The sequence below is a fragment of the Phaethon lepturus genome, unplaced genomic scaffold (genome assembly GCF_000687285.1).
Source record: "Phaethon lepturus isolate BGI_N335 unplaced genomic scaffold, ASM68728v1 scaffold4910, whole genome shotgun sequence".
In the NCBI taxonomy this organism is placed as follows: domain Eukaryota; kingdom Metazoa; phylum Chordata; class Aves; order Phaethontiformes; family Phaethontidae; genus Phaethon; species Phaethon lepturus.
Genome location: NW_010512466.1, coordinates 8,598 through 22,912, shown reverse-complemented (window position 1 = coordinate 22,912; position 14,315 = coordinate 8,598). Strand labels below are relative to the sequence as shown.

Here is a 14,315-nt window from a genome sequence, read left to right as displayed (position 1 = left end):
CCAGGAACTGCGTTGCCCTAGTAACAAAGGTCTCCCAAAACTGTTGTCTCCAGACGGCAGCAACAACAGAAACTTGAGCTGCAGCCACCAATAAGGGCTCGTATTAATTGATATTCCGGGAGCGTTCAGAGGGCAATGTCAGGCCTGATCTCTACTGTCCTAAGTACTGCAGGGAAAGAAGAGAGTGCTGTCTTCAGCTTCAGGATCTAGCAATGTCCTGCTCCAGACAGTCAAATTATCTTGCTCATATCTCCCAAAAAAGGAATGAACAAAACACATTTTGACACAAGGCTGAAGGCAGCCGCCTATTCCTCTTTGTAACACAATCTGCTGTTCAAATCCAGGCAGGGCCAGGCAAGAGTCCTGTGGGAGGCTCAGCTGGTGGGGAAGGCTGCAAGTGCACCAGAAGAGGAGGATTGCTGTGCTGACAGCCTGTGGGAAACAAGGCTCCCAGGTGAGTTCTAACACCCCAGTTACACAGACAGTTTTCAACCAAGCCTCCAAGCAGACAGTGTCACCATGCAGTGACCAAGGTGCCCTATCTGGGCTCCGAGTGTGATGCCAGTCCCTCCCAAGTGAGAAGATAGACAGCTGCCCCCACCACCAGGTCCACAATTTCAGCGTGGAAAGTGGGAGAAGTGTTTTTAATGTGTATAAAGCAGGTCTACATACCACAAAGGACCAGTGAGTGACCCTCGTTTTGCCTGCAAATGATTATTCGTAGTGTTAAAAAAAGCAACTCCCCAAAAAAGCACTACAAGTTCACACCACTGTTCCACATGCTTAAAAAAATTCTACCTATGTGTAAAATCCTAGCCAACTCCTACTTAGGAGTTCACCAAAATAAATCTTTAAAAGTTTTGATACATTTAGAATAATCAAATTAAGCCCTCCTGAAGGTACTGTAGTTTTCAGTAGTATGGATTTATTCAGAACTCATCTCTTTACAAGATACACCAACAGCAACTAAAAACTGAACATTCACATGAAAATCTGCAGAACAGCTCCATGTATGTTCACAGTTTAAATTTCAGGTTAAGTGCATACACTTAACAACACATCTGAACCCTGAGTATATATCTATTTAAAATAAATACACTAAGTTTCAAAATCAAATGCTTTTCTACTTGGCTCCTTGTTGGATATTAACACTTAATCTGGAATATCCAAGCATTTTCAGTTAGCTGACTGCAGGCTTAAACCCACTAACTACTACACTTAAAAATGCTTTCCCAATTAAAGACAAATTACATTTTAACTTTCTTACTCGTGTATGTTGCAACGAAATACTGAAGAAAACGCTAGAGGAGAACAGGCAGGTTCATGTAAGAGGCTGCAGTTTATTGTTGCCTCTGGCAAGAGGATGGTTACATATGCACAGATTAAATCAAATTATTATAATGCTTAGCAAATTCATCAAGCATGATGATGACTGTAGCATCTTTACTAAGTGCAATTCAAATAGCAGTGGCTGCCAAAACAAAATTCACATTTTGAAAAATGGTTACTAAAGTGAAGTTTAACAACAGCAAAGGTACGTACAGTGTTAAATGCAGGACAAACTCTGGTTTGACATAAGTGTATAGTAAAGATAGCATGTGACCGTGAGCTCTGAACATTCATCTGAGTGCTGGCAGTTGTTCGAGACAAAGCCCCCAGCTTCAAGCACTGCATCATCTAGAAAACAGACAAGAAGCACATTGCATTGCTTGCGGTTTAAATAAAAAGTGTTCCTACAACACTTACTGTTTTGGATACAAATAAGCTTTTTCTATTTGCTAGGATTTCAGTTCCTACATACCAAAAGCACAAAGAATCCTAAATAAGCAAACTAAAAGTATATTTTTTGTGGTTTTTGAAAGAAAATACTTAAGTCTTTGTACTCCTCTTGTCACTACTTGTCACTAACCCTCTTTGTACACTACTATCCCCGGTAGTAACACAGCAATCTTCCATTCACCTGTGGCAAAAATGTACAATTTTTGTACTTTGTACAGAAGTGTACAGTACAATAACATTTGTATTCAGATTAGCAATGTACATGAATGGCAGTTTACCTCACATCAGTCAACATGCAAAGCTTTCCTGTCACAGGAGAAATAAAATATTTAAGATTTGGGAAGATCAGATCTACACACATACCAAAATTTTCTCTCCCAGCAGAACTATATAATTAGCAAAAGTCTGTTTCTAGCATTACATGAAAGTGGTATGCACTTAATATCAAACATTTATCAGATTTAAGTCTACAGAAACTAAAGAAAATTAAAACTTCAGCTAAATTTTACATCTAAATTGTCCAAGATGCAGATGTTAACAAGCATAATCTCTATTTTTAGCAGCTTATCAAAACATACAGACAACATTTTCAGAATGCATTTGGTAAGCTACAGAGTAATTTATTTTCAATGATCACCTCCGATTCTCCATTCACAGTTCGGGTAGTAACACCCACTGTATAAATTCCTCCCGCTGAATCTTCATGTATTTTAATATTTGATTTTTTATTCTTTGCATCAATATCACGTGTGGTATCGAACAGATCAAGAATTTCTTCATTGTAAAGCTGAGGAGAAGGAAAAAAAAAAAAGGGGGTAAAAATGGCACAGTACTTTAGGAAGGAATTCCTCCAAAGACTAACAAATCTATGCACAGCAGATACTGTTCTAAAAACCCAAATGCAAAAGCTCTCAAAAAGAGGATGCTGTGAAACATCCAAACGTACAAGGACAACAGGATGACAGAGCAGCTGCAAATTAAGTCGCCTGCACACCTTACTATTATTATGCCACCCAAAGAAGCAGCAACTTCCTCCACATAGTCAGATCTGGGAGAAAATTCTTCGGTGGGACCAGGCAAGAGGAGTTACTCGATGCCAGCAGAGCAACGGCGGCAGTGTTTTCGGTGGCAGGCACCTTGCTGTCTTCAGGTTTGACCTTGGGCTTTTCTTTTGTTTTGTTAATTCTGCTGCACCCCCCTCCAAACACTTCAAACTCACTCCACTTGCTCTCCCTGCCATCACACCTTTCCTCATCTCCTCTCTCACACCTTAGTAATTTTACGTCTCTCTCATTTAGATAAACTGTTCCTGCCCTGGAAGGAATTTAACATATAATAGTTTTTGTGCAAGCTGCTTATTAAAGACACCAACCAGCAGGCCAAAATTTACTACGGCATGGTTTCTTGAGCAGGGCTTTTGTACTTTCCTCTATACAATACCTATACTTTGGTGTCCCAGATTTAATTATAACTTTCAGGCACAATCAATGTGAGCAACAGCAACTGTTTACATGTTTCAGGCTGCTTGAGGTTTGCTGCCCATACTTACCTGAAGGTACACTTAGTGATCTTTCAACTCAGTATCATTAGGCACATCAGACTTTTAGGTCAGTAAATGATATCAGAACCAGCAAAGACATCAGAAATTACTATGCAGTTATCTGTGTTAGAGGAGATGGATTACCATTTTATAAGAATGTTCTGGGTTTTAGGAAAGGTCTTTTGATCCAACTGAAGATATCAGGGCAAACATTTAAAAAAAGGCAAAACAAACAAACAAACAAAAGCCCCAGAAAAAGCAGTGTCCCATTGGGAACCTCATGGCTCAGCTCTCTGCTTGATGTACACTGGAACAGTTCTAGTGTCTTCAATTTGGTTATACCAGCTCACACAGAGCTTAGGTCAGACTGATTAAATCCCTGATCAAAGTCCCTAGGTAAAAGCAAAGAACAATGGCAATAGATCTGTATTCTCCCAATGTACCTTCTCATACACTGAAAGCAAGAGGCTTTCTCCTCTCACGAATGAAAATCCATCCTGAGAAAAGGCTCAGCGTTTGTGAATGTGATGTTTTTAATTCTTTATATATTAAAAAGGAATTATATTTAATTATTAGGCATAAATATTCTAAGTAGGAGCCTTCTTACTAATGTTTTGCCTTGTTAAGAGCAAACAAACTGATGCCACAATTTAGAGAGGATCCTAACAATGCACCTACAATTTTGCATTGAACTGCATATGCCTATCCTTTGGAAAAGTTAGGAGGAAAGCAAGGAGTTACAAGAGGCAGACTGCAGCAAACTAAAGAAAAGCAAGGAAGTATCAAACAGAAGTCACTGTTCCCAACAGTTATCCAGCTGTCAGACTTCAACGTTATTCCAAAATAAAATGTTGCTTTAACTTGTTCAATGACTAAATTCTGTAATCCAGCTCTAATATGTATTAGATGGATGGGGGGAAGAAGATACTTTCTGATACAAGAGCAGTAAGGAATTCAGAAACTACACTGCTTACTATTCCTTACTACTGTTGCAGCTGCCTAAGCAGGAACGAAGCTGCAGCTCCCCGATGTTCAAACAGAGAGAACAGAAGAGTACAGCATTCCCACGGCCCAAGCTCAAGCCTTGACTCTCTCTAGGCAAACATTAGCCAGAGCGACAAAGAGCTCTGCTTAAGGTTAGCAGTGACAAACGTATACCAGTGCGAGACTAATGCCTGCTTGTTAATCTTTAAAACAATTATAGGAACATATGACTAAAGGACCTAGTTTACTTCAGCAGTAATGAAACCAACAGCTTTTCTCTTGGGTAATACAAAAGATCATCTAAAGTTGCAAATACTGAACTAAGTAATACACATTTACACCTGCTCTTCCTTAAATTGATTCTTCCTTTTTGTGTGCTTAAAGTATTAGATTGTGCAGCTTGGTAGTGGATGTAAACAAATATGTTACGCCCAAATCAATCAATTTAAAAAATAGTTCCATGGGCAGGAGACCAAGCATAAAAGCTGCAAGACTTAAACCAACAGCTGCTGCAGGTCAGAAAGACCACAGATGTTATGGCCTCCCTTACTAGTCGCTGTGTCTACAAGAAAACACAAAGGGCACGGATTTTCCCAGGTTTTCTCTGGGCCTAATGAAAGAGGGAACAGGGATGCAGAAGCCCAGCCCTAAACCATTGCGGATCACAGAAATAAGTATTTTTATGCTAGGTTTCTTCTTTGGTGAAAGGAATATAACAAGTCTCCTGAACAGATTTTGAAAACTAAAGAAATCTACGGCAAAGTGACACAAGCAGGTGAAGCATGGTCATTACTGTAAAGAATTACAGACAGGAGCAACACGCCCCACAAACAGATGTGTGCTGCAGGAACAGGTAAGTGATGACTAACATAACTATTCCTACACTTCAAAATAACACTGTAAAGGGAACTACTAAAATAATTGGAGTAAGATAAAAAGGTTCTTTTTCATAAATTGAAGAGCAAAGCAAACTCCAAAAAATTTCCTTTTGAAATCTTGAATATCAATTCAAAACAAATTGTGGGAAAAGAATGTAAAAGTAGCAACCAGAAAAAAATGTTTAATTTGCTTTCCAAAAAACTACATGAAGTTACACACAGAAACACAGATCATTATTTACCTCTAAGAACTGTGCATTCACTTTAAAATCTGGAGGTGGAAGTCCTTGTTTAAGTGCAGCTTGTTTTTTTTCTTCAATACATCTGAAAAGATGTTTAACAGCACGTGATATAATGCCTTGTTCCTCTTCTGTTATGTTGACATCAAACCCAGTGCCCATGGTGTACGTTTTTCCAGCGCCTGTCTAAATTGAAAAAGTAGACCATGTTAATAGTACCGAATCATCACAGAAAAATGTAGTTTGTGAACACAAGTACTAGACAGTGACTACTACGTCTGTCACCTTTACAATATTAACATGCACAACAACAACAGGTCATTTTGAAAAATGGATAAACAGTAAAGTTGGACAAACTCTACTGTTTATCCACCAATCACATATAAGGCGGCAGGGACCAGTTCAATTTTTCATAACCTTTCCCCTACAAGCTTCCTCTAAGCTGCTTACATCAGCCTTGAGCTATCATGTCTGAGGTCAAAAGAACAGTTAATGTTTTCAACTGAGACTGCTAATTAAGGCATGTATCTTGGACACAGAAGCGGCATTTGCAATTCTTTACTGAAGTAGATCAAATGACTCTCTTAATTATGATGTCTGAATATCTCACGTAGCGTATTACCATTGTTCTCAATTTATAGACAGCAGAAAAATTCAAGCTGTACCTCCACTAGGAAAATAGTTAAACATGAAGTCATATAGAAGACAAAGTAGTGTTGTGTTTTCGCATAATTAGTGGGTCAAGTCTAAGACAAAGCTATATCACATACCTGAACACAATCTACTAAATTAGATCTGCAAACTGCTTTGTTTCACTAGGACTAGACTTCATCTAGCTAACTTGAGATACGACGTTTAACAGTGGTGAAATTCAGCATCCAAGACCAAATTTTATGCAATCAATTCCTAACGGAATATTCAAAAGACAATAACACATTCTCTACATTGTGCTCAATGACATTTCAACTTTGAGAAGCAAAATGTGTGCCCAGTGAACTGAGAAGGTGTGTTCTCTGTGAAAAGTTCTCAGACTTTGGAATCCGATCTCTACATTTTGCCCACAAACAAGCAATATGGCCTGAAGTTCCCTTGGATCTCTTTTCAAAAAGTTCCTCTTCCCAAAAGCATCTGAAAATGCAGAGGAATGGATACTTGCTCAGAAAAGAACCTCAGTACAACCTATCTCTATATATCAACTGATTAAGTCACTGATTTGTATTGCTGCACTGGGGTGAATTCAGGAATTAGTCAGACTCATGTTATTTTCAGCATCACTATGAATTCAGACCTACTGCCTATATACATCGTCTGTGTTTCAACTGCCGTTTCGCACAGAATCTATACAAACTCCTAAACAGTATCCTACAGAATATCTAGTTTAAAATAAAAACATGATGCTAAAAGACAAGTTCATGCATTCTGAAATTTAAGAGAAAGATCAGTCACAAGAAACTGTTTATTCCAAAATAAATACTTCAAAATAAAATTGTAAAGCTTACTTGGCCATAAGCAAAGACAGTGGCATTATAGCCTTCAAAGCAACCTTCAATCAGTTTTTCTATACATTGTATATAGATCTCTTCTTGCTGTGAGTCAATGTTAAAGACGTAATCAAAAGTGAAGGCCTTATCTTTTCCCAAGAACACTTGAGGTTCACCAGGTGTGACAGATGTACAAATATGGCATCCCTCAATCTTCTCTTTGGCTAGCTGTGGTCTAATTCTGTTTCGGAAGAGACAAAAAGAACTATTAGAAATTATCATTATCAGAAAGAGGAGCATAGAGACAATGTAAATAAGAGATCTGAAAAGAATGCCTTACTGACTGAAAAATTAGAGTTTTTCATCAAGCCAGGAAGCTTCCAGCTGTCTGAGCCACAGTACTGACTGTATCAGAGCCCCACTCATACAACTGTTCATACAAATGATGTTATCTTCCCCGAAGGTTCAACTTCAAGTTGACGACCTGCCTAGAACTCTGAAAGTTTCTGTATATATACACCATGCATTACTAAAAAGTAACTCGCATTATCTGTTTCAGACTGTGAAATTATGCTTTCCAGTTTTATCGTATTACTTCACGCTTTCTTGTAAAAATGGGTTATTTTTTTAATAGCAACAGAAATATGAAAAAAAACATGGGATAGTTTAAGTAGTAATTTGGGAGCAAGGACCCTCCCCAAAGCCTACATATCATCTTAAATGAAAGCCTCCTTGCTATGGGAGCAAGGAGAAGGCTCACATTTCTTCTTTTCCTTTGATAGGAAAGGAGCTTTGTCACAACCAGAACACTTCTGTGAAATGCCTGGTTTCAGTGAAGCAGCATACCTTCAGAAGAAAAAAAACCAACCCAACACAGCTATCTCAGACTTCTTATATTCTATCATTTAATTACTCTGCATTCTTAATACTCTTGTGGTCTTGTCAAAATTGAATTCATGTACTAGCTCTGTGACTAAAGACGACTGTGGAAGTTTGTGATTCAATGGGTTTAATGGTTAACTATCAGAAATAATACCTCTGTCCAACATAACATATTATCCTAGCTGTAATTAGCTAATAGTTTGTTTACCAAATTACCTTTTTTTTTTTTTAAGTGTTTCCAAGTTCTCAGAGCACCACCAAATCTAAAAAAGTAGTGTGCAACTTTTTTAAAAGCCAGGGGAACAATAAGGCTATATATAAGGGTGATAAACATCAGCAGCACAGCTACATAACAAGCAAAATCATGGAATGTTTTCTATAGATTCTCCATTTATCTCAAATTTCAAGTACCTATATTAACCTTGGTGCAGCTACTTCCCATTATACAATGTCAAAGCTGAAGATATGTATACACAGACTACACTTCAAAGGCCCATATTCATTTCATATTCCGTGCTTCAAGGGCCACATCTACATTAGCGTTTGGTTTGGAGTAGCTGTGCTGTCCTGAAAAATTCCCCCAACATCTTCACTCATCACATGTTCCTTTGGATCACAGAGCAGTTTCAGTGTGCACAAATTACACCCCTTTCAAAGGAAACTAAGCCAAAACACTCCACTCCAGACACATGAAACTTGTGCCAAAATCTAATGGAAACATAAGGACCCAAAGCTACCTACTGATCTACTGCGACCATGCCAATGTTTGCTGATGTGGAGAGAGCTCATCTCCAACAACTCTGAGTTGGAGATGATGCAGACTAATTCAAGTTATACCAGCACACGTATACTTTAGTTCAAGTTAGAAATATCCTGTAAACAAAAAATAATCACACAGAGCATGATGTATCTTCTTTTTATTGCGGATTACAAATGTTTCACCCAGGGATGTGCATCGCTGTCAGGAGTATTTTTTCAGAATTTTTATTCTAAAGGTTTCATTACACCCAACTGTGTGACACTACAGAATAGCCATAACTTATTTGTAAGGTTTTCTGCACACTAATTCGCTTCCGGAATGTTCATTAATGATCAGGAGGTACCTCCCCTGTCAGCATGACCTCTAGTATGGAGTAGAAATTAAACAAACCTTTGAAATACATCATTAAAGGAACTATTATATGATGTATAAAATAGGCACAAATAGTTTACAAACAGTATTTGCATTTAACAACATGGTGTGTGTAATATAGGTCACAGATTTTCTCTCTAATAACATAATCATTATCATAAGGGTTTTTTCCCCCCTTAAATAAAATAAGAATGCTAAAAATAATTCAGGAGTTACATAGCTCCTTCACTAACAACTTGATCCACTAGCGTCTGTGTCCACTAAAACCAAAACCTGAACATGTACCTAAACTTGTAATAGATTTACTTTGTTCTAGGCTAATGAACATTTTCTAATAAAATAGCTGTTATTTCTAGGTAGAGAGAGAAAGTCTTCAAAAATATATCAATCATATGCCTTTCCTAAAAGCACTCTACACAACTGGAAAAATTGAGCAAATAAAATGTTGTAGCAGGCTGCCTACAACACTTAATGTTTAGAAAATGCCAATTTGGTAGGTTATTCTACTGCCTTACTTTAATGCCATGAAGTCAGTCAGAGGGCAAGCTTCTTTTTAAGACTAAGCACTCATTCTTTCACTAATCCTGTGCAGACAGCACAAAGGCAATCATTTGTTCTTACAAGCATGAACACCGAGGGCTTCTAAAGCTCCAGAGGTACTTCCTGCATGGTTTTTTTGTACAAGGAAGCTTAAGAAGACCTCTTCTAAAAAAATCAAGATGGAAAACACATTTTCAAAATTAAGTAACCTTTTGTGCAGCCCAAAACCCCAACTTCCCTCCAGTTCTGAAAGGCTTTTAGTACTGCCTTTGAGAACGAAGGTTGACAACTAAAAAAAAAAAACCAGTTTTTCTTCATATATTTTCATTCTGTCCTTTAAAAAAAGAAGTTCAAAATTAATTTTCTGCAGAGGAATTGATGCAATTATGACAGGTGCTGCGTAATTTTCTCCTTTCTACTACTAAGTAAAGGCTCAGAGTGACCACAAAGAGGAACAGCATGCCTAACATATCAATGATTTGCATGATAATTATTGCAGTGATGACAGGACGTCAAGAGAGCAGTTTCAATGTTGGGTTTCAGCTGTGGAATCTTCCCATGAGAATCCTCCCAGCTAGCTCCCTGCCTTGCAGCCGGGCAGCACCTCCATGTGCTCTGCTGCTATAAAACCTGAGGACAACAGCAAGCTGCAAGTGCGTTAGGTATTACCATTATCAGGCCACAGCAAGATCCTATTCCAGAGACCAGCTGAGCTGATGGAAATCTGTGTCACTATTAGCAGCTTGTTAACTGGCTCAATCACTTCCCCTGGGTTGTAACACAACATCCAGAGACTCAGCAGTGATGACTGTGTCCTTCCTCCCTGACCACTAAAACCAAAAGCAGTGCTAAGTGAAAAAGGAGTACTGCATCAGCACATATGCAGCACAACAACAACAAAAAATCAAAACAAGACTCGTCGCATCAGGAAAGCTTCACCCCAAAGACAGACTCTCTCCTCAATTCCATAATTGTTCTTACACAATGTCCCCCTCTGCCATAGAGTAGGTAGGTAGCACCCAGAGACAGATTCCAGTTGTGTCACTTTTGAAAGACATCTTCCGAAAAACTGATGTGCACACAACACGTCTTCATCACCCAATCCGAAGTCTGCTCAAGGGATGCTTCATGCTCTGAAACCCATATAGGTCTCCTGATAAGTTTTGCAGCAAGCTAATGCTATGACCTTAACAGGTAAGCAACAAATGCCTCACCTTCAACCTGATTTCAGGCCACTTAGGAAGAGTGTGAGTGGACTACTTGAAGTTCATGGCTCTCAAAAAGTATTACCATTCACACTGAACGTGAGGTCTGGCAAGTTGTAGTCCTCAAGCAAGTCAGCTTTTGCTCCAGCACTGCCTATAGGAACATTTCCTCCTCCACCCCACACATCAAATGAGACAGTGATTTTTATTTATTTTTTCTTGCTTACAGCCAAACCTTTCCTACTCTCATGTCTTAATGTGGTCACTTCTCCCAGCAAAGCAGGCAGTGCCCATGCTCTAAAATGTGAAAGAGTTCATTTTGGTCATCTCTCCTTGCCCAGTTTCCAGCGTGGAAGTCTGCCACTAGGATTTTCCTCCAGGACTAATTTGACTTCACCCATTTTGTCTTCTACAAGGCCCTATCTCACCTGTTTTTCCGGCTACTCTCTTGATTGTATACAATTAAGTGTTTTCTACCTATTTCCAATCACGTCTCCTTAGATGTGGCAATTTCCCAAACATTTTGCCCTGTATCCTTCCCTCTCCAAAGCATGAACACACCCAGCTCTTGTTTACATGTATTTTGCAGAGCCTCCAAGCCACACACATGAAACTTAATCCCTTAAATATATTCTGCCTCAGCACACTGGGACAAACTGTCTAATTAGGAAGGGCTAAAATAGACAGTGGTGGCACAGTAATGCACTGTATTGTACTGGAACTAATCTCAGTAGAATAGGTGCACATTGTCTCTGCTAAAAATATTGTCAGCTAGAATGGACTCAGATAATACAGTTCAGGGGCTACAGCAATCAACAGGTCAATACCCTGTGTTATGCAACACAGATTTCCCAGAACTGATTCTTGTTTAAACCAGATATCATAATATTCCTTTGAAAAGCATCCTATCTTAGTGTATTTCTAGGGATGGAACATTGTCCCAGTGATTTAAATATATGTTATTTATACACATATCACAGATATATAAGGATATAGATAGATATACATACATACGCATACACATCCCCTTTCAGCTACCAAACAATTTTATCTCTGTGCCTGTTCATTTAAGAACCTCCCCATCATCTAATTTTAACCCAGGAATCTCCCCACATCTGTGATCAAACCACCCCTTAATCTCGTTTCATATACTAAACAAAATAAGACCAGTGAATTTTTTATTTTGCATCTCCATGTGAAGTATTGTAAATATTATTTTAACTGAAGGCAATTATCACAACATTTACTGTATACAGTCTCAGCATCTGTACAGAATAGCAATAAGCAAAGAAGAACTTCTAAGAGTTACCTGTAAAGGGCAGAGCATCAAATTATTCTTTTTTTTGAGAAAAGAAAAGGGGGATATCACAGGTTAATCTTTCAGATAGCAATAACTAGCCAGAAGCTGTGTGTTGGAAAGAAGAAAAGATGACGATGAAGTCCCATATAAAGTCCTTTTTCATTAAAAACTTGGCTGTGGGGAAAGGACTGTTTTCACCTTGCTCAGAAAAGCATGAATTCAAACATCACTCAAACCACGTGCAATGCTGAGCAGGAAACAAATTAACCTGCAAACCCAAGACACTCCTCTCTTATTACACTAAGCCTATTAAATTTCACACAATTAAGTTTCACATGTGGGTATATGAAATATTAAATCCAAGAGCACCTAATAAAACATTTAATGAGGTGTAGCAGGCAATATAAGCTGGGAAACAAACAAATGAAAGCTCTCCAAAACCAGAAAAAAAAGAAAACATCTTCCTGCCCTTACTTCGGCATCACGATTCCCTCTCCTTTCCTTTCCACTACATTTACACTTGTCAAACCACTCCCATTAAACATACTCCTTCTCAACAAGGAGGGAGTAAAGAAAGCTAAGCAGATCCCAAAGTCACCTAATACCTCTGTTTGCATAAACCTTCCAGTATTTTTGCTAGCACACATTGGAAGCTTGCTTGCTTCTATGATTATCAGAACCTCCAAATGAGACCACAACTATAGCATCTGAATGCATTCATCTGAACTAGTTGATCGGTATATTAATTATTTACCTCTCGATGAGGTTTAAGGATATGAAAAAGGCTGGCATATGGCAAATGCCAGGTCTACCTCTTGTTAACACATCAAGGGTGCAGGAACAAACCTTCCGGCTCATGCCAGCAACCACCAGCCATTAACAGCTTCTGTTCAGCTGCCAGCACGTCTCGGGTACAATGGCCCCTGCACCCTCACTCCCTGTGGCAATGCTGCCTGTGGTGCTAAATAACACTGGCAGGTAAAAAAATGCTCCTATCTGGTGAGTTAACACTCAATACCTCTAGTCCAGATGTAGTTTTGTACTGTTGTTCTCACCTGTTCCAAAGAGGTTTTTGGTGACCAGTGAAACAAGTATGAAAAGTCTGAGAACCGTTTCAGTATGCTTTTACCCTGCTTTTTTCCTCCAAACACACACACATACCCATCGCTCATAAAAAGTGTAAAAGTACTACAAGTCAATACTTCACCTTCCAGCCCAACTCCTTTTGAAGAAATATAACAATGACTTTTTTTTTTTTTTTAACTCCACTTCAGCATGACACAAAATACAACTGAAATTCAAACTCAATGCCTACAAATAATACCGCATGGCACGGTTTCCCAAGGTTAGCATCAAAATAAGCCCTTACACTGTTATAGTAAACTACAGGTAAAGTCCAGGTCATTTGTCTTTGCTTTTCTTTTTAAATGCCAGCTAGGCAGTTGTCTCAGAGCAAGCCATAAACATACTGTACTATCAGTAGCCCCTGATGGCCTTCAGGGTAGAATCCATTTGTTTCAGGCACCTACAATGGCAGAAAAAACCCAAGTCTTCACAAAGCACTTTAATGAGTGAATGAATAATGGAATAAAAGCCATCTTTATAAATAAAGCAAACGAAGTGTAAGACAGAGTCAGGATACCTTTGTAACAGTGCCACTTCTGCAGAAAGACTAACTCGGTTTTTAGATGCACATTAGTATTCAGTGGTAGCAGTTAGTGGTACAATTTCATGTTAACTGTACCAGTCACTTGTATTATACATACCGGTATTAATATGTAAAAAGGACACGCAATTGCAGATATGCAAGTTATAGCGATTACATGAGACGCTGCTCAGCAGCCAAGCTGCGGCAACTGGCCACCCAGTATATTGCCAAGTCCTCCCCCCCGCCATGGGTCAAGCTCCCACCCTGTGAACCCACCTGGCCGGCGAGAGGCCCGGGCACAGGCCAGTCCCCCGGCCGGGGCCACGAGCACTGGCTTGCTGCGACTGTAACTCCATCTCTCTCGCTTACAAGTTGGGCACCGCTCCCATCGATGTTTCTGTGAAGCTGCCATGGCTGCCATGGCCTAGACGGAGCTCAGCGCTGCAGCACGTGTTGTGTGCGCTCAGAGCCCACAGAAACTAGGCAGAGTCCCGGTGTTGCTCAGCCTGAACTCACACCAGCTGCCTGTGCAAGCACAAGCGAGGCGGATGTTTTGCCATTGTACCAACGCTTTCCTTCGGACACCAGAAAACTTTCAGGCATGTCAAGCAGGTACCCCAATGCAAGTTTGGCAACATCAGAGAATAAAATTTCTTGGACATAAAAATCTATTAAGGACTGTGGAGGAAGCTAAAGCAGGATCTATG

The 14,315-nt window shown here is 39.3% G+C and overlaps 1 protein-coding gene across 1 annotated transcript in view; it reads right to left on the bottom strand.

Annotated features, from left to right (window-relative positions):
* Positions 1-13,964, bottom strand: part of KIF21A (kinesin family member 21A) — a 67,777-nt gene extending 53,813 nt beyond the window's left edge. The window contains exons 1-5 of the mRNA XM_010287059.1: positions 13,885-13,964; positions 6,920-7,166; positions 5,424-5,606; positions 2,417-2,566; positions 1,543-1,677 (exon numbers count right to left, since the gene is read on the bottom strand). Of these exons, the coding sequence (XP_010285361.1) occupies positions 1,543-1,677; positions 2,417-2,566; positions 5,424-5,606; positions 6,920-7,166; positions 13,885-13,964 (795 nt within the window). The remainder of the gene's footprint in view (positions 1-1,542; positions 1,678-2,416; positions 2,567-5,423; positions 5,607-6,919; positions 7,167-13,884) is intronic.
* Between the last annotated feature and the right edge of the window lie 351 nt (positions 13,965-14,315).